General features: G+C 47.5%; 2 protein-coding genes across 5 annotated transcripts in view; one reads left to right on the top strand and one right to left on the bottom strand.

Annotated features, from left to right (window-relative positions):
• Positions 1-1,845: 1,845 nt before the first annotated feature.
• Positions 1,846-20,502, bottom strand: LOC116842143 (espin). 4 transcript variants are annotated; one of them, XM_032810909.1, is made up of 12 exons: positions 19,043-20,502; positions 12,907-13,032; positions 12,021-12,285; positions 10,488-10,683; positions 9,058-9,233; positions 8,580-8,652; positions 7,302-7,459; positions 4,915-5,158; positions 4,044-4,387; positions 3,569-3,744; positions 3,308-3,498; positions 1,846-2,830 (listed from the first exon to the last, which is right to left on the bottom strand). In XM_032810909.1, exons 1-12 carry the CDS (start codon positions 19,052-19,054, stop codon positions 2,545-2,547), a joined length of 2,247 nt encoding a protein of 748 aa, XP_032666800.1. In that variant the 5' UTR covers positions 19,055-20,502; the 3' UTR covers positions 1,846-2,544. The 4 variants fall into 4 exon arrangements, with proteins under 4 accessions (XP_032666800.1, XP_032666802.1, XP_032666801.1 ...); XM_032810911.1 differs by having other exon boundaries at positions 12,021-12,255; XM_032810910.1 differs by having other exon boundaries at positions 12,907-13,029.
• The window catches only part of LOC116842147 (homogentisate 1,2-dioxygenase), a 32,009-nt gene continuing 16,462 nt past the window's right edge, over positions 5,124-20,670 (top strand). The window contains exon 1 of the mRNA XM_032810918.1: positions 5,124-5,177. Coding sequence (XP_032666809.1) covers positions 5,124-5,177 — 54 coding nt within the window. The remainder of the gene's footprint in view (positions 5,178-20,670) is intronic.

The following is a 20,670-nucleotide window of genomic DNA, read 5'->3' as shown; positions in this document are numbered from 1 at the left end:
AGAGAGAGAGAGAGAGAGAGAGAGAGAGAGAGAGAGGAGGGAGGGAGAGAGAGAAAGAGAGGGAGGAAGGGTGGAAGGGAGGGAGGGAGGCAGGGAGAGGGAGAGAAAACAGCCGAGACGTTACGCTGTTTCCCACCATCGCGCGCGTAGCGTAGCTTTTCCTACCCTCATCGCTATCGTCGTTCCGCTTTTCGTGCGAAGGAGTGCATGAAAAATGGTCGCGAAAAACGGGGTGCCAGGTGTGCGGCTCGCAGCACGATGCGTTGCATTTGGAGACAAAGAAAGGAAAAACCGAAACACCTGCCGAACTGGGAGTTGCACGTATCGATTATCAACAGCTACGGCGAAACTCCGGCAGAACGTCGCTTCTACGGGATCGGCTTCGTTGCGGTAAATAAAGCTATACAATAAGCTCTACAATAAGCTATTAATCATAAGTCGCAAGCAAATTGACTAATCACAGTCGACTGTTTTCAAAAATAATCGACTGTGGTTGATCAACTTGCCTATGACTTATGACTAATAGCTTATTGTACAATGTACCTAATACATAATAATTTCCGTCATTACGTTAGAATCGTATAAATTGCTCTTGACGCAATCGCTTGGTACGCCATAGGGGAGAGCTACGAAAGTTTCCGAACTGACAATCAACGTCAATACAGTCGATGATTGTCGTTAGCCGAAGTGTAACGTGTGCGGGTTGCTCTCAGCGAGAAGTCAAATCATTCGTAATCCCCGGAAAAGCTTCTTGTACCCTTTAGTTCGTGATTTCTATATTATATATTTCCATATATATTTCCATGAAACGGAGTGCATGTTTGTTGTTGTTGACTCCTCTTTCACGCATCAAACTGATGAGCCATCACACACTAGAAAAAAAAAACTTGAAAATACTTGTGTAAAAGCACTTTTTTTCGGAAATAAACTGTGTATCCCACAGATAAATGTTTAAGTATCTTTTCCCGATGCATTTTCTCTCGTGATAACTAACGGATTCTACAGTTATAATAATAATAATAACTTGTGACACCTAATAATAACAATAATAATAATATATGAGAAGCGCGAGAGTTGTATTTGAAACAACGCTCGATTTCCGTTGCGAATTGCGTTGTGAATATATCTATCGTTGGAGGATGAAAGTTACGCGCGTATTCATCGGAAGATTAATGTACTGTTGTGCCCGCACGCGTAAAATATCCCGGCGATCGCTCCGTTATTTCGCGGGGAGGTGGATCCCGGCGAAGTGGCAGAAGATAATTGTTGTCCGCGGCGTTATCGCGGCGCTGGCGGTGCGATTAATCAACGTCAATATTAATTCGCTGATCTCCAGTTTCTGCACGATCCTAATGACTGTAATTGGTGTAGCTACCAGTCGCGTTTATCGCTAATGCCCTCTCCGACGCGATTAATCAGACCCGGAATTGCCGGACGACGCCTTTTCAACGCGTTATGCTCGTATCAGACTATAGATTAGAGACTGACGATTGCGGATTGAACTTGATCAATTAGAACAAAGCGAACCGAGACCGAAGTTTGTTGACTCGTCGAAATCCAATCTTTAACTCGCAATCCTCAATCTCCTAGTCTGATACGGGTTTTATACACGCCGCGTTGCTCAATGGCTCTCCCCTCGTAGATCCCTCTCTTCTTCTCAGCAAAAGTAAATGAGATACAGCCGTAATCTCCACTATTCCTCAATCTTCACCTTTTCACCTCTTCGTCCGTGGCGATGAAACGTCGAATGGAATTTTTGTTGAGTGGAAACGATCCGTCGGAGAGCGGAATCTTACCCGCGCTCGTCCGGTGCCGTCAATGGTAGGATCGTAATTAATTCGTCAGTTACAACAGATTACCTCAAGCTTTATAATGCAGACGGAATCATGAGACTTATTTGTATGTACATTATTCGCGGGCGATTTGTGACGTATGTTCCTCAAGAGATATGAGACGATAAAGTCTCTTCCTTTCTCACTCTCTTTTTTTCTGCGCAGTTACAAAATAATCTCTACCTCCTGTCGGAACACCCGCGATACCCCTCGCAAATTACAATTCCGCAAACGTACTTTAGTCAAAAAAAATATATATATATATATGCATACGCGTTTGAAGGTACAATGTTGGCCACGAGCGACGACGCCTGCGAGGATGTCCCGCTAAGACGCGGTGTGTGGACGCAATGAGTATATAAAAAAAGAGTATCCTCCTCGACTGTGTACCCCGTAACGGAGTATCTTATACGTACGTATGTATGTGCTAGTCTTAGAGAGTATCGAAGACGCTTCGTGTGTTGTGTAATACCATGAATCACCTTATATGTTCATTTATATCTCTGCCAGAGAGCGAACAGACTGACACCTCCTCCTCCTCCTCCTCCTCCTGCTCTTCGCGCTCATTTTACCCATGTTGCGTAAGTTACATTACATTAGCTCCGATTATACATAGACTCGCGTCCGCGGAATAAACCGCAGATACCTACACCGCGTGTCCTTCTCCCAATCTTTTTTCGCCTCTCCGCCGCGGTGCTTAGACGCGCGATCGTTAATCGAGGATGTTGAGCTTGCTGTTGGTCTTCCTTAATTGCGCCCGCCAGGGTATAATTTGGCCGTCGTCGGAGTCGTCCTTGGCCGGGTCCTCCCGCTTCTCGTCGACCTCGGGTTTCTCCTCCTTCTTGATGACGCCCGACGTCGCCGGCGAGACGTCCCTCTTCGGTTTCGTCGTCACGTCGAACTTGGTCGGCGTGGCGGTGGCGACGCTGGCGGCGGCGGCGACGGCGGCGGTTGCGGAAGCGGCGGCCGACGCGGACGTCTGCTGCGTCTGATTTAGTCTGCAACGAAACCGAGAGGATGGACACTTGATACTCATTCTCCGTTTGACACGGCTCAAGGTGTCCTTCCCGCTTGGAGGCGAGCGCGAGCGTCAGATTTGGCCGGGCTAATTTTTTAATGGACGGCGTATATGTAATATCACATGCGCGTCGGGTTGCACAATTTTGTAACGAAGTAGCGCGGCTCGGGGTCAATCCCAACGAGGGCCAATTGTAACATTCGCTATAATTCGACCACTTAATTTCTACGCGCGCTGAAAGCCGGCAGAATTCAATCGCGCAAAATGGCGCGAAGCGAATCCCCTTCTCGCGTGATATCGGGATTTGAGTTGATTTGATTTTTCGCGCGAATGTTCGCGCTCAAGAAAATGTCTTCCACTGCCGTGGATATCTCTTGTTTCAATTGTATTTTCGCTTCTCTTGTCCTTATGATATCAGCGACGCGCGATAGGTGAATCTTATCGATAAGCCACACACCTCTTTTCGTCGTTGTCCTTCTTGGCGAGAAGCTGTCGCTTCCACGGCGGGATCGCTTTCTGCCGCCTCTCCTCGTTTTCCCTCGCTATTTGCTCCTCGAGCTCCTTCTTCGCGCGCTCCGCGGCTTTCCGCGCCAGCATCTGTCGCTTCCAGATCGGTATCATGTTTCCCGAGCTGTCCTTCTCCGGGATCTACGAGAACAGCGCGTGAAAAAGATATGTCGGAGACTCGAGGATGTTTCGCCATCTCGCGATTACTTGCCTGGTCGACGAACTTCGTGACGCTGAAGGCCTTGCTGATCTCCGACATGAGGTTCTGCTCCTGAGTCTTCTCCACTTGTGCCCGCTCCACCTTCAGTTTCTTGATACCGGGTATGTCCTTGGTGCGCTTCAACTCGGCGATTAGGTCCGTCTTTTGCACGAAGAACGGCTCTGAAACTAGAACGAACGATCTCGTGAAAGGAATTATCCCAGTTATCTGAGACGAGGTAATCTTCCTTCTCTAATTTTACAGTTATAACCAGAGGACAAAGAATCCTGTCGATTCGTCACGGCCGTTATCGGCGGAAACAAGAATCGAGAATTAATATCACTCTTAGACACGACGAGATATTCCTAAAGACAAAAGATATTTATCGGGACTCTTCTCGAGATCTCAGCTCGAGATGGTGCCGTAATCAAGATCCCGCGCGTGTCCGCAAAGGCGCGCTATGCGTGTATGTGTGTCGCGGGCTTACCGTTAGTCATGGACACACTGCGAGGCGGCGGAGCGGAGAACGTCTTGGTGGCGTTCATCTTCGTGCTGGTCCGTCGTAGCTGGATACTCGTAAGATCCTGAATGCTGATCGTCGCTAAGGGTTGCGGGTTCTTGGAACTCTCAGACTCGTTACCGCCACTGCCCGCTGCCTGATTAACCCGTGCTCGCTGCAGAGGAGACAACGGCGGCGGCGGAGGGCCAGCGGGAGATCCCTTGGCCTCTTCGCTCCTTTGCACACCTTCCTCCTCTTCCTCCTCCGCCTCTTCCGCTTCCTCTTCAGCCTGCTCGTTGTTCCGACTCTGGATATCCAAGTTGTCCACTGACCTGCGAATGCGATTTCGAATAGTTGAATTTAAACAGCGGCCGGAAAATTTGTGGCGGCTCGAGGATAACTTTATCCGTTTGAGAAATCGAGACAGAAACTTTTGAGTTTATCTCTTACACTTCGGGGAACCGCGAGATTGTTTTGAGCCGTTAGAAAATTACTCAAGTCACTTTGCTGGATGTCAAATTAAGAATATGTTAACTTGCATTTTTTCTAGATATTTTGAATCGAATTAGATTTTGCCGAGAAGATCGCATATCACTTTTGTCGGGGAGAAATGGATCCCCAGAAGAAGCGCGTAATTAATCACGTTGAACTCGTTGCCTACATTTCCGTTGTGTCACCGGCGAGTTGAATACGCCGCGACCTTACATTGTTACAGCGTAACAAATGCCGAGGAACCGCCACTGTTGCACGATACTTCTACGTCGAGTAGGCAAACCGCGGATACTCCGAGACACACGAGAGATGAAGCGAGGCAAACCGCGAGTTAGTCACTGTGCACGTAATGCAGGAGATCACTGACCTCGCCTTGGACAGGCTGTTCTTCGACGGCACCTTGCAGATACTCCTCAGGTACTCGGACGGCTTCAGCAGGGTGTTGGAGTCCGCGTTGGCGAACTTGGGCGGTATGAACGGCAGCACCATGTGCCTGTTTACCAGGTGGGACGCCTGGCTCGCTTTAATTTCGTCCGCGTCCACCGGTGCACTGGCGGGAGGCACTTCCGGCTGCTGATGCTCGCCGGAGGATACGTCGGACTTGTTGGTCGCTGTTCCGAGACAGCGGCGGTGAGAAAGAAGAAGAGAGAACGAGACGCGGAAAGGAGAGATGAAGATAGAGAACGAGACCGAGGAACAAAGAGAGAAAGAAAGAGAGAGAGAAAGAGAGGTGAGTGAGTAGAGAAGAGAAGTAGGGAGAGGGGTTCTTGTTATATCCTAGCGCACTGGACGGTCGTTACCGGCGAGCAAGTGAAATCTAGGTAAGTATATTATATGCCCGGTGAGCGCCATGGTCTAGTAAGTGAGGCTACCTCGGCATGATCCGCTAACAGTTTAATTAAAGGCCGAACCGCCTGGGCCAAATCGCGAAACGGGCCGTCTGAGATCGCGCTGAGCCGAGCCGAGCCAAGCTGAGCTGAGCTGAGCTGAGCCGAGCCGGCCTAATTAGATTCGCGGCGCAGATTAACATCTCGGTGAATTAACTGATTCGTCCGATCCCGCTAATTACCGGGCGACGTCGGATCGGCTAATTGCCGTGCGTCACGATGACACGATGATACGTATCGAAGAGCGCGCTGAAAATGTAGATGTTGGCTCGCAATGCGGCACGCCCGGCTGCGCGATTACACCGCGATAAAAATGCAACGAATTATTGCGGATTGCAGATTTGATGTAGCGGTTATTGTGCTTTGCGCGACCGCGCGCTTCCTGGTCCCGATAAATTCCCCGGACGAGTTTCTGGCGGTCTCCTATCCGGAAGAGATTCCACGCGAGACTGATGGATATAATTGGGATCATGGGGATGCGCTCAGCATTGAGGATGAAACTCAAGCTTGACCATGTGTCTCGCGAGTACTCCATTAATGCGTTGACCGCCACACTGATTTTTATGGATTACTTTGAATGCTCAACTAAGCTTTTAATTGCCTAAGAAACGGTAATTGACGGATAAAACGTATCCAATTGTATTAAATTAAATTCAATTTAATTAATAAAATATACAGTTAATAAAACGTATTCAATTACATTAAATTAATTAAATTGAATTAAATTAATAAAGTATTACAGTCAATAGAAAGCCAGTGAGAGAAAGACGAAATAACAAACCTTAAGTGAAAAAAATTGTTCACTTTTCTGTGAAATTGTCGTGGAAAGTTTAGATATTAAAAGGAGAGTAGAAGAAGTGCCCGTTAGATATCTAAAAAATGCCGAGTCGATATTTTGTTCATTTTATTTGTAAAGATTATGTTTCATAATGGATATATTAAGTTGGTGCAAAAGGTTTGTCGTGTGTGCGTCAAATAAGATAGAAGACGCGATATTTAATTCCGAAGGATTAATATTTTTCACGAATAAAATGCACAACAACGACTTAGTATTTTATAGATATCTAACGGGGACTTGCTATTTTCCCTTTAACTGCTCAAACCTTTTGCAACATTTTAATAGAAAAATCACACATTTTTTGCGCCAATATTTATTAGCTCGTTCCACTGGCTTTTCCTACTGATTACTTGTTTTATTAATTTAATTTATTACATGTAATTGAATACGTTTTATTCATAAACTAATGAGACACGGTGATATCATATATATATATCGCTAATGAGTCAACGAGCCATGGCAGTCAACGAGTTATTTGGAGATGAGAACCGATTCGTTTCTCATCTCCAAATTTATCGAAGAACTGTGCAGTCGTGAATCATTCTCGTGTAGTGTCTGTTCGCGATCAATGGCCGTGAGAAGACCGACGACCGGCGACAACGTCGTTGGCGCGATTTCGACGCGAATAATCCTCTTCTCGCTCGAGCGCGAGCAACAAGCGTTCGCGATCCGCGAGGTGAAACTGCCTGAGACTAATGTCCTTTCAATCGCGGGACGAGCTGATGTACCGCTTCACGTCTCAGTAAACGCGAATGCGTCCGGCGCTATACAGGGTGTCCCGGAAGTAGCGCGCGCTTTCTCGCCACTCCGCGGAACCCGGTCGCGGGGTTCGCCGACGGTTTGCGCCGCGGGCGCGAACGTACGATATAGATCGATCGGGAAACGCGTTTTTCGTGGCGAGCACGCGCGCGGAAATGTCAGGCCGCGCTCGCGCGGTCCAGTCAAAGTCGAGCTGCAACTTTCACGCGTTCGCGCATTTCGCAAGGTGGCGAAAGGACACGAGGAAGTGGACACGCCGTGATTCCTTACCGGAGGACTCGCTCCTTCCGTCCTGGCCGTTACCCGGCCGCGACTCCTTCTTCTCAGCGGCGCCGGTGCTCTCCGCGCTCTGCTTGGCGTTCACCAGGACGACCACCACGTCGTCGTCCGGTGGCGGCGGCGGCGGCGGCGGCGGTGGTTTCGAAAGACTAAACAACAGACATCCTGACGCTCGTAAAAGGTACCCTGGGCAATTTTGCACAGCGCGAAACGATCGGAGAATCGGTGAAAGGGACTTTGGTCAGGAGACGAGTGAAGGTAGCGCTATTGCGGTAGCTGTTGTTGACACCTGATACGGCAGGTAGTAATCATGAACATGCCGCGCGAGGAAAGTGAAGAAGATTAGCGAGCTTCTCGCAATTTTATGAGAACGAGCAAAGGTGATAGTGATAATTATAGCGATAAAAATCACAGTACCGGGTAATGGCTACTGATAATTGGCAAAGATACGTAAAAACACGAAATGGCAATAAAAAATGCTAAATGAGCGGAGGCAATAAAGAAAAGTAGGAAAACGATAGAACCATATCTCTTTGTTTGTTTCGTTTCAAGAGAGATTCTTTGCTCCAGAAGTTTCCAGGGGTTTTAACATAACGAGCGCGTTAACACAAAAAAGGGAGTTCCGGATAAAATTATTAGAATCCTACTCGACTAGAAATCCCATTAACCTGAACAGTATTCCGATAATTTCAGCCGGCATTTCTAGCTCGTTCGTATTTCACCCTCAGCAATTTGGTTAATCCAACCAAAAAATTTTTTTCGAGTATGTCTTTTCAATTCTAAGTCAGATTTTGTAATGTAATTTTGCTTATATACGAGCTTCACGTGTAAAAAATGTATTAGTTGTTTCAAATTAGCAGTCAGAAAGGCGTATTTAGCGTTTGCTGTAATTCGTTGTTGTTCAGGTGCTTTTTGGCGGATGAGTGTTGCCAGAATTTATGATGATCGACTTAATGATTCGCTCGCTTGTCCGAGCGATTCGCTATTCGGGTCGATTGTTCATATTCGTTTTGCCGGGGCGCGCTAACGACCGGAGACGGCCGGCCAAGAAAGCGCCCATCCGCCACTCCTAATCCCGTATCCTGTCCCATTTGCGCGATATCACGGACAGCGATGAAGAGCTGCGGAAGGAGCAAAAACCGGCTCGAGGAGGAACGTGGCGAGTTGAATCGCGCGATCGACTTTCGATCGATCTTTCCTTCTTCTTATTGGTAGCTAAAGTGGCTATGTGAAGCGTCTCGATCCGGTATATCGATCTGCTCTACTTACCTAGGTCCGCCGTTGCCGGCCGTTCGTGTTTCCTTTTCACTTTCCACGTGCATGCTGGACGAGTCCTTCCTCTCTGCGAACAGAATCGCGAGATCGCCGATCACTCGCTGGTTCTTCTCACTCTTTCGTCGATCTTTGGGATCCCGCAGAGGTGGCCACGACGACTCGTTGACTCTTGAAGAACTGTCAACGCGGCAGTAACACACAAGTACACTGCGGGTCGATCATGAGCCTTTCCCCGAGGAGTGAACTCATGAAGAGTGAAAACTTTCAAGAGCTTCCAAGTCGGAATATGTTCACTTTTCACGAATTCACACCAAAAGAGGAAAGAATCCCCTGATCTTCCACTCTTCACATTGTTCACTTTCTTTGGAGCGAGTCAAACTTGAAAATCGAGGAATGATCCCGCTGATGGTTGCTCCAAGTTTTCAACGTGACAGCGTGGCCACCCTGCAGGAATCCGGAGGCCAGAACGTACCGTGTGACACTTCGGGATTCGTCTTGACACCCTTGCCGATCCGCTCATTGCTGCTGTGTCGCGACAAGGAGGGGGTGGATGTCGTCGAAGACAGACAGTGGATCTCGCTGCTCATGTTCGAGGACTCGCTGGCGCTGCTGGACCGACTGTATCGTCTGTCAGTTTTACGGGAACGACTGAAACGACGAAGAACGTCGTTCTGAACGGTTTCTGTCGGTGCTTTGCGGGTCCGATCGTGATCCTCAACTTGATCTGGTCGCGATCAAGCGCATATCTGCGAGATAAGCGGCGGACGTAGATAGTGGATATCGCGTTTTCTTAGAATGCGTCGTCGACGGGCGATCATTCCTTCGCGACTACGGAGACGATTTTGTTCGCGACTTCTCGCGCTTACGTGTTGTATCGTCGTGTCGGGATTGCTTTGCGGCTGACACTTTGTTATGCTGTGCTCATCAGGTTTCCTGCTCGCGCGAGTTTGACGTGCGATTCGCGGTAACGAAGAATGAACGGTTGATTATGTTAACAATGTTATATATAATATAATAAATTACGTTATATGTTAAGTTATATTTGCTTTGTTGGATGATGCTTACCATGATCTTACGTAATCAAAAGATGTGCGTGTGTGTTTTCTTGTTAAATTATAAATTAAATTATAATTACAATAGACTGTCCTATAACAAGTGCAGAATTCTTATGCTAGACTCTTAGGTCTGTATTAATTAATAATCATTATTTGAAACCTGCTTTGTGTGAGAAACATATATTAATAGTTATTAGTTGAAATCTTGCCTCAAGTGAAGTTTATATTCAAAGTCAGAGTCAAGAGAGAGATTCCGAGTTAAATTTAAATTTTAATTCAAAGTTAGAGAGATAAAACTTTTTCAGTTGAATCGCACAATTGCAGAAATGTTACTTATATCGTAATTCAATTTGGATCTAACTCTGAATAAAAATTTGAGGCCCATATTAATAGTCGTTACTTGAAACTCCTCTCAAATGAAATACTCAGATTTGAGTTTAGAGTTAGATGAGTTTTTTTTAGGTGAATCGCGATTATATATATATATATATAATATAATTCAACTGAAGATTTTCGATTTAACTCTGAGTAAAAATCTGAGTACTTCACATGAAACAAATCTCAAAAGACAGCTATTAATACGGATCTGAATGCCTCACATGAAACAAGTTTCAGATGACAACTGTACAAGCCTTAGATTTGAATTTAGAGTTAGATAAGAGTTTCTCACTTTTGAAACGCAATTACAAATGTGATGTCGCGTATATTTCATGATTAATTCTAAAACACTCAAACCTAGCTCTAAATTCAGATCTGAGTATCTCACGTGGGACAAGTATCAAGTAACGACTATCAATACGAGTCTTAGGGGTTTGGGTTCCGCGCTTGCGATAATCAATCGCGTTACCTGCTGTCGGAGGTATTGTCGGCCGGCTTTTTGCGCGACGACGAGCCAACGCTGCCAGTTTCCTCCTGCCGCACGCAGATCTGCTCGTAAGCGTGCTCCGAGGCTTCCCTTGGGGCGATCTCGGAGCGGGCCGCGTGTCCGTTGCTGGGATGCGGCCGGTTGAACCCGCCGTTGTTGATGTGCACGTCCACTTTCACTGAAAGTCAAAGTCTCGCGGAATATACGCAACGCGCGGGAAAACACATCACCAGGCATGTTAGCGCTTTCGTGGGCCAAGCGCACCTCGCGCCTGTTAAATTCTTCAGGGCATCTCTTCAAAGCGTTCTCATTGAAATCGCTGTTTGATCGTAAGCATGTTAGGAAAAAAAGATCGACTTACAAACGTTCCTTTGTCTAACATTTAATTATATTTCCGCGGCAGCGAGTCGTAACGTGCGACGTTGGGATTCGTCGAAGGCCTCGATAGGCCCGTCGATTGCGCTTCTTATTACTCTTACTCATTAAGAGCCGCTGCACTGTAACGGCTTAACGGTATCCGCGGTAAATCGCGCGCGAGTCTTTAACCCGGTTTCGTGAAATGCGCGTCGCGAGCGACGCGTGCAGTTTTTTTTCGCTCGCTCGACAATTACGGTATCCTCCTCTTTCGTTCTTTTCCTCTTCCTCCTCTCAATGGGACAAGTTCGCGAAAAATTTTGCGCTGCGTATCGCGTCGGTCGCCGGACTCGAACTCATTCGGCTCGAGCGGCCTTTGCTTTATTTGTCTGCGGGACTCGCAGTTATCGGTTGAGAATTATCTCAAAAATTGCGAATTTAATTCTGACACACACAGAGTGTGCCGTGAGTGTGTGATTTTCACAACTGGCCCGAGAGAGAATGCAATCTCGTTTCTGCACGCTTCGCAGTCGGTGCATTAGGCCGATGAAGTGGAAGCCACGAAGGCAGATGGTCGCGGCTTTGCTTAATTGAACATGAGACTTTGTAAATATCGTCGCGAAGTGCGCAAAGGAGACAGAGAAAGAGAGAGAGATCGACGATGTCGAACGTTGGACGCGAATCGAGGTCGCCCTGGAGCCACAACAGTTGCCGAGATCCGACGGAGCGCACAGGGTGTCCCAGAATTATTCGTTTTAACTTATTCCATCTGTGAATAATACGACTGCGATCAGAGAAATCAATTTCATGGTATCTTCCTTTAATGTCCTCGAAGTTCCAACACTTTAATGGTCGATCTTTGAGATCTCGTTAGAAGTGACTTGGCAGAATTTTATCATCGAAAATATTCTTCACGATGAAAATTGATTTGTTTTCAGAACAAAATATTTCTTTTCGTCTCGTTTGAAATATTATTAAAATATCTAAGGATCTAGAAAAAAAATTGGTATCTCGTCGAGACAAAAGCTACGCTGCGATGTTCGCTCGTTGTTTCCTCGAAACCCCTTCACTTTCGACGGCTGGTGGCCGTGTATACTTCCGGGACACCGTGTGTAGCGCGGCGTTAACTTAGCGATGAAGTATCTGGGACGTGCTACTTACCAGTCAGAGTCTCGTCTTTCCTCTCCGCGTGACGTTCCGCCGCGACGCCGTTTCGCGGCTTCTCGGCGTCGCCGAACAGCCGGGTGATCCTGGTGTAAACGAGATCGTGCGGACTATGCAGGTAGAAGGACTCCGTGTCCTTCGGCTTCGGCGGCTCGCCGATGTACGCACTCATCGGATTGATGTAGATGCCGTCCCGAGGCCGGGAGCCTGGCGGGTGCAGGAAAAACGGCTCCTGGAACATCCCGCAGCCACGTAACGAGCACTGCAACACAAACAAACGTTGAGCCCATATCAGACCATGGTATTGGAGAGCTGCGGATTGAAGATTGGAATTTGAACAAACGGGACAAAGCTAGTCGAGGCTTAATTATTAATTGATTAAGTTTTAATCTCTCTTTAATCAACAGTACTCAATTTCCAATACCCTGTCTGATATAGACTTTACGCGGGTGCAAAACGATCGCGCTCGGAATTTTTCATTATTGAGAAGAAGATCGAAATTTTTGGAACAGTATTTTAAAGAAAGAGAACTCTCTGGATGAAAGCAATTATTTTGACAAAACTTTCCATCCCCAAGAAAATGATTGAGCCCACTTGGTGCAAAACGATCGCGCTTGCTTAGAATGTTGAGAAAAAGATCAAAATTTTTAGAGTAATTTAAAAAAAGGAGAACTTTCTGGATCGAAATGATTTTTTTTTACAAAAATTTCCATCTCCGAAAAGATCACTGAAAGCCCACTGAGTGCAAAGTGTTTACGCTTGTTTGGAATTTTGAATGAAAAATCGAAATTCTTAGAACAATTTAAGGAAAGAAAAACTTCCCGGGAGAAGACGATTTTCTCGACAAGAAATGTTCGTCCCCAAAAGAAATCTCTGGGCCCACCTTGTCCATGGAGCTGGCGACGCAACTGCACGTGGTGGCGTCGCTCATGTGGCCCGAGTAGTCCGACCCGGAACGATCCCTGGCCATCTTTGGGGTGACATTAGGAGGAGGCTTGCCGGTCTCCTGCTGCCAGGACAACAAATGCAGAGCGATTAGAACGATTCGCCGGCCGCGGGTCCATTAGATCGCGCGTCGGAATGATCCTGATCCTAGCCGCGGAACCTGTCGCGGAAGCGATCGCCTCTTCCTTATTGCGCGATACGCCAGCACCTGGATCTCCCTCCTTCCTTCCACTCTCCCTCTCTCTCTCTCTCTTTCTCTCCTGCTCGCCCTGCGATGTACCGCAATCGAATGCGTTCGCCGAACGCTATGCCCGCGACTCGCACGGCGATAATCTCCGTTGCTTAATAACGATTACCTACGGTATTGCGCAAAAGTCCGAGATTGACCTCCTTTGCGTCCAAGAGGTATCTGACGGCGGGCAGAGAGAGGGAAAACTTCGATGATTCGGCGGACGTCGCTCGCGCGAGAACGTCGCTGCTATTGTTGCGGGAGGTTGCAATTATTTGGAGACCTTGCGTACGCAAGCGATTACTCGTAATCAGCCGGAGGAAAGTGGAAGGCGCGCAAGGTGCGATTAGCGCTCCCTTGCAATTTGTATTTTTTTTTCTACGCGAAACCAAAGTGGACTTTCCTCGGTGCCGCGAACGCGCGCCAAATGGCCAACGATTAAGCTTTCAATGAACGTATGGAAACTCTTTTTTTTCCCGAGAACCCATCGAAAACACACTTCTATTGTTAATCCCCGATATTTCACCCGACTATCTCGAAATAATGCCGAGGTAGTCGGCTAAACGCTACCGGTATGTGGAAGCGATCAGGCGACGGATTAGCGAGGTCGTGAAGGGAAAGCGTAATTAATCCGTGTGGTTCCGCGTAATATCGACAAAGTGCCGCGTTTCGCTTCAATCTGCTTCGATCGAGGAGGGTGAAGAAGGAGGGAGCGGGTGGGGCAAGAAGTAAGCGGCGCGCGGGCAAATTTTAATGATCTGCGCGAAGTGTGGCCTCTTGTCGACCGCCACACCGACCACCAACGGGGAATGGCACAAAAAGCGAGCGAGCGATCTACATACGATCCGGAACGGCATTTTGCCGCGGTCTTTACGCGCGCTTTACCACCGGACCGGTGGGGCATTTCTCTTTTTTTTTTACTGTCGTTCGTTTTTTCATCTTTACTCTCGCGCGTCGGTCGAAAGGCCGGATTAAATTAACACACGGCGCTACAAGTCGCGCCGATACAGCGCGGTGGCCCGCGCGTCGCTAATTACATTATACCGTAAGCCGAGCTCGTAACTCCCTTTCGCGTAATTCCCGTGCGCGCGCGCGTGGAAATCGCGCCGCTTCCCAGTCGCTCTCGTTTCATCGAGGTGAAACCGCGTGTCGATAGCGCGAGATTCCGCACTCGCGGTCGATTAAAGCCGACGAAATCTCCCCCCTTCCAACCCCGCGATGGGCCTTTCTAGAAGACGTTTCCGCACGCGCGCGAGTTATTTCTTATATCATCATCACTTCAGGTCATTAGCGTAATCGCGATAACATCGGAATTAACAGTCCATGCGTTGCGATAATTAACTGCGCGGACGTTTGCGATAGATTTTTTCCGTGAAATCGCGATCTCGGTCTCAACGATCGTGGCGTTTTTCGGGCGAGATGAGAGACAAATGCTCGGCGTTAATTCACACCGTTTCCGTCGGCGGGCTTGCTTAACGCGAACGCTAATGCCGTCGCACTTACGTCGTTATGCAAATTGGTGCGCGCGATGTGCTTAACCCGTGGTGTAATTGGGTCGCGTGTGACGAAAGAGGGAAACGCGAAAGAGGTGCGCGATCGCGTAAGAGGAAGCGGAGGAGAAGGAGGAGGGCTCGTCTTTCTTCACGATGCGGAATCGCGCGCGCGTTTAAAAGTGACAAATCGCACGGCTCGGCCATGCGGGGAAAGTGGTATTTGAATGACCGTGTATTCTAATTTCCGAGCCGCGGCGGAAAAGAGAAATTTGCGCCAGATATCTCTCCGGTCGCACCATCCTCTCCTCTCTAAATACGCCTCTCACAATTCACCATCTCGACTGATCTCTCGACTATGAAGACTGTGAAGTCTGACCGCTTGCTTGAAACAATGTGACGTTTCGAAATCGCGTGTATGCGCGTCTGTATTATATTTTAACGCGTGGACGCGTATGCGATGCCTGAGCACATGGAGAAAAAGAACCTCGACCCGTGCAACTAATTCTCTATTGTCTGGTGGTGGGATAAAAGACGCGGTTGTACCTTCTAGAATGTATAATCTTTGTTAAATTTTTAAAGCACTCATTCAAATGCTGCACTCGTAACTGATGACTCCACTTATAGCTGATAGTTGTAAGCGAAGTTTAAGTACAGCACTGCGATCAGTAAAATCTTGTTGAAAGGATCGGTTAATGGTACTGACTGTTAGTATTATTGACGTAATTTGCGAGCACAAACAGTGCCACCACACACGCAGATCGTATGGAAACCGTTAACTTCATCACCACAAACGTAGAAAGTTGGATTTCGTACAACATATGATGTAACGAATTTGTGTACTACAGAATTTGCAGTGAAATCTCACTTCCACTGATCAAAATCAAGAAGATATAGTAGAGCAGGAGTGTTTTCACTGAAAAACCAGTGAACAAGGTAAAAGTATCATTGCTTAGGCATTAATAATACTGGATATTCTCGTTGAATATTGTTTTGGTTTTACGAATATTTACGAATTCAATATAAGATATATGTACATATATTGATCATATACATATATTCTATGTTGAAGATTTAATTATTGGTATTTAAAAACCGAAACAATAAGGATGTCCAATCATTGGTATTTTTACCTTAGTCCCTATCCATTGAAATGAGATTTTCTTCTTCCATACAGATGAAAATGTGCAGCTACGATTTTACAGTCCGTTTCATCGACGAAGAACATCGCGTGCGAGGTAAATGGACAACACATTTCGGCCTTTAGGAAGCTGAACGCGAAAATGTACCGTGACGAAAATGTACTATGACAAATAGCAAGAGCGCGATGTCAGTCCGTGATGGCCAGCACCCGGAAAAAATGTCCGTCCACGCGAGGAGTCCTTTCCATGTGACGTGTACTCTTCCGTTGCGTTATGCGCCACCGACACGCTCCTCGCTTAACCGGGTGAAGGACGTAACGCGAGTAAAATGAATTCGTTCGTACGCGGATTTATGCGGATTTTTCGACGACTCCTCCGCTTCGCAGGATTCAGAGCGCGAGACGCCGGTCGTATGCCTACCTCATTGTCGATTGAGGCGATTACCAGGTCCCCTACAGCTCCGCTGTCCCGTATGTTCACCGTAAATCATCCAAGTGAGTGAGTCTATGTGGGCGAACATTAGAAAGTCGCGGCGACCGTTTTGGGTGTTCGCACAAAGCGAATAAATAGTTTTGGACATGCTTCGCGTTGAGTGTTTGGGTTTCCGAGAAAGTCAACGATAAATTCTTCACTTTGAGTTGCCGAGTTCAGGTTTAACTCCTGACTTGCAAAATATTTTCCACGTCAGTTTTAGACTCGCAGTAGTTGAAGAAAGAATGAAGGAAGGTGGAGTTGCAAGTGCAAAATTAAAGGAAGAATAGTTTTGGCAATTAAAGAATCGGAAAGGAGGCGAAAATGGGGACGATACAAGACCGAAAGAATACGAAAGATAACGTGAGGGATAGAGTTCATTCGCCTTGACTTTATTCTTCTGAAGAAATTTAGATTACGTAGCAACACCCACGATTTTGGATTCCGTTGACACACTTATCATATTTGCTTGGATAGATTAGCATATTAAAATGTTGAAATATTATAGAATTCCCAGTTTTAATTTACTTCATGAAAACGGTCAGCTTATTATAACGGATTTCAATCTTCATCACGTTTGTTATCGACAGATGATTGGTCAAATGTACGCTGTTTAAGTCAACTTGAAAAGCAAAGATAATCAGAAGTAAGATAAAAATACCAATTTCCAGACCCGCGTCTAATTCTAGACATCCGTTTTGATCCTTAAATACGTGAGTAGTTGAATCTTCAATATAGAATATATGTATATACAAGGTGTCCGCGATAATTCGTTATGTAGCGGTGTGTAGGTAGAACTCATCAAACTGAACGCAAAACTCCTCTATCATTTCGCAAACAACTACGCAAAATTTCGAGTTATCAATTAAAGAAGATCGGTAAATGACACACGCGCGATCACAAACTGAATAAATAAGTCCTCCATCATTCTGCAAATAACCACGTAAATTTTCAGTTATCAATTAAAGAGGATCGATGTATATTACAGACAATCACGTGAACATTAATAACTCAAAATGTTACGTGTGGGAAATGGGGATGCGTGAATTTTGATGAGTTCTGTCTATACAACGCGGCTACACAACAAATTGTCAGATCCTATGTATTTTATATTGAAAGTTTAAATATTCGTATTTAAGAGAGAGAGAAGACTGAAACAATGAGAGCGTGCAGGATTAGGTAAGTGTCCGGAGGCATTAGTACTTTTATCTTACACACACAGGCAGCTCGAGACCCGTTGTCGCAGATAACTACATTTTAGAGCCACGTTAACCTCATTGCGTTATCACCGCGCACGAGTCGCGCCGCTTATCTTCGTAGGCGTGCTCTCGTTCAGCGTTCAAGGTGACGCGGCGAAAGACCGAGTCTCTCGCAGTCATGGAACTGACCTGCGCAAGGCCGCGCTGCGAAATGCAATCCGCGATACCTCCGGCTCTTCTCATTCACGGCGGATGAATGACAGTGACGGGTCACGGCCGATCGGCCATGACGTCGCGGGAGTTGAACGAACTGTCAGTTTGTGAGCGCGAAATTTGACGGATTCGCGCCGAGAGCCGATTCTAAGTTCGCCGAGAGAGATTTAGAATTCGGAGAAAGTGCGCTATGTTCGCCGGTGGCTTGTGATCTGAGACGCTCGTCGACACCACGACCTTTTACTGCGATCTTCGAGATCGCGGAGATGCTGTCGCGAATGCGCCGGTACTTGCTATTACACGCATGAGCGTGCGCTGCTCGTTACGAGTGAAAAGTAGCAGCGATTAGGTGTGCACGCAAAACCGGATCGCACATAGAAACTGCCGGCTCTCCGTTACAGCGGGGCGATTTTACAGCTAACTTTCGAGTCATCGTCGTCGGCGGGCTCGACGTTGGCGTTGGAGTCGATTCCGGTGGACTTTGAATCGCGACGTTCATTGGACCCATTGTTCACCATTGATGACTTGCGCGAGTTCGTCGGATCGTCGGCAATTTCGTTGGGACGAGAAGTAAGTTACTTCGCGGAACCGGAAAGTTAACGATAATTACCGACACCAGTAAGGCGGTGGAAAGTGGTGCATAACGATGGCGGATACTTTGATCGAACGTCACACGCACTGTTTCGTTGTTGAGAGAAATATGGCTTCGTTGATGAAAGAAACGTGGCTGGACATTTGATGGACTTTTGCGAGCTTCTAACACAACGAGAGCATTCAAATCTCTCAGATTAAAATTCTTCAGGAATATTTAGTCAGTAGTCTAGTCAATCTAGTGAGCTCTTCGACGAAGTACATTTAATAAGCTAAATAACGGCTGTTATTTTACGACATGTTTTCATATATTCGTATGACGCAGCACAGCGCTTAATATTTCTCAACATTAACATGTTGACTGCTGCAATGGTCATTACAATATTGCCAACGCAGTAATACTACCGCGGCGTTTTACTAATTTACGTATAAAACGTTACCAGGTGGGTGTAGCAAATCAAATATTATAGGGAGCCAATGAGATAAGTTGACGAGTACATGCATTGCAAATTGCATCTTTAGTGACTGGACCTTTAGTTCAATCGGTTTAATTTGAAATAATCAGTGGAAAAATTCGCGTGGTCAATGTATTAAATAGGAAAGTACAATACGAGAGAGTTACTTCGAAGCCGCGTCTCGTAATCGCGAAGAGTCCAACGCTAAATGTTGCCCCGCGGGAACGCGAGGAGCGCAATGCGCGCGGCGGTATTACGGTACTTACGTATTACGGCTGACTTACGTATACACCCATGCAAAACCGGACCTCGCTGCGCACCGGAAACTAAAAAGCCTCAGATCGCCTGACCGCTCTTCGCAGGCAGCTCCGCGCTCGACAGAAGAAGGTTCCGCTCGATCCTTCCGTTCATCTGTCGGAACGCACGCTCCGCTGTCCTAGTTCGGACCAGACCGCCAAGGCTCGCGCCGTCAAGGCCGTTCATCCGCGAGTCCCCGGCGCGACCAGAGACAACGGTACTTCCGCTCCGCGTTGGTACACCGGCACTCCTCGTGCTCCAGACGAATTCTGAGGACTCCCCGGTTTTCTCTCCAGCCGACGCGAATATCGAAACCAACTCTCCATGAAATTCACGAGAGGTTCTCCAAACTTCTCTGTGCACTGTCGAATCTCTTCAAACGGATCTTTAGACTCTTCTAACGGGTCCAAGTCTTAGACAAACTGTTCACACAAACCGCTGCGCAAAGATTCTTCGAACGTATAGTATAGTTACTTTCAATCCTCTCAGAATCTCAGAATCCTCTTCAAATCAATATTCGGGATCATTCAAAACATATTGAATTTTCTAAACGATATGTTCAGATCCTCCACATTTTTACCAGCTCACATTCGCTCTTGAATCTGTTCACTCTTCGAGCAAATTTTTCCAAGTAAAGTCTTCAATTTTTTTAAAGTCTAACCAGAGAAAAGCCAATTCAGTTGTGAATTCTTGAATTTTTTCTCCAACAAGATCACAGACGTCAGAGTTTCCACGCTGAATATTTTTCCAAAGCCCTTTTGAGTCCTTCGATTTAAAGTCCTTTTCGTAGTCACTATAATATGTGCTCTTCGGGCGAATGTCCAGGTTCTTCTTCAGCTTCCTCCGGCTTGTGGTCCAGATCTCGCGATTGACGCGCCACGATTGAATCGTCCGAAATCCTGGCTGGACAAGTCCACACGTAGCGTTCTCTCACTGGCTCTAGCCAGCTCGGTGAACACGTCCGGCCAGTGCGAGCAGGCGCGCGACTATGACTCGAAGCTAACCGGAGTCACGCGCGAGTTAGCACCTGCCTGCCAGCCTGGGTGACGCGGGTCGATTTCTCGACTGGAACCCGGTGCGCGGGTTTTCCTCCGGTCGACGAGGCGAGCCACGGCGAGTCGAGGCTAAGCGAGGTGAGGCGAGGCGAGACGAGACCAGGTGAGGCGAGGTGAGGCGAGCCGCGTTCGCGCCTGTTCGTCAGGCCGGTGGTCCAGGTGCCCTTTTCCTCGATTCAATCCGGAATGGGTCGCCTTCGGCTTCGAGAGCAGCAACGAGCACACCACGAAGCGATCGGGAAAAACGGGCGCGCGGGTGACGGTCGGCCAACGAACTCGCGGCGAGTCTCTCTCTCTCGGCGCGTCTCTCGGTGCACGCCGGTGCGTGCCTCACCAGCGTGCTGAACGCAGGAGGCGGCAGACCGGGACTCTCTCGTCGTCGTCGGGCCCGATCGTCGAGAGCCCACCTGTTCTTCTCGCATCCGCCGAGGAGGTAGGGATGATGCCTCTCCGGCGGTTGTCCGCCTCCTCCTCCTCCTCCTCCTCCTCTTCCTCCTCCTCCTCCTCCTCTTCCTCCTTCTTCTTGGTCCGCGGATCGTCGTCCTTTTGCCTTTCCTCGC

This window comes from Odontomachus brunneus, unplaced genomic scaffold (genome assembly GCF_010583005.1).
Source record: "Odontomachus brunneus isolate Ranch 3 - 2012 unplaced genomic scaffold, Obru_v1 Obru_scaffold_021, whole genome shotgun sequence".
Taxonomy (NCBI): Eukaryota; Metazoa; Arthropoda; class Insecta; order Hymenoptera; family Formicidae; genus Odontomachus; species Odontomachus brunneus.
Note: the sequence above shows the minus strand (reverse complement) of the source record. Positions and strands in the feature narration are given on the sequence as shown.

Bases quoted from the DNA above. Each gene is read 5' to 3' on its own strand.
- LOC116842143 (XM_032810909.1), bottom strand. The intron at 7,460-8,579 runs GTAAGTAGAGCA...TCTGTTGTTTAG, and splicing joins GCCGGCAACGGCGGACCTAG to TCTTTCGAAACCACCGCCGC. The intron at 3,745-4,043 runs GTAAGCCCGCGA...CGTTCGTTCTAG, and splicing joins CAGTGTGTCCATGACTAACG to TTTCAGAGCCGTTCTTCGTG.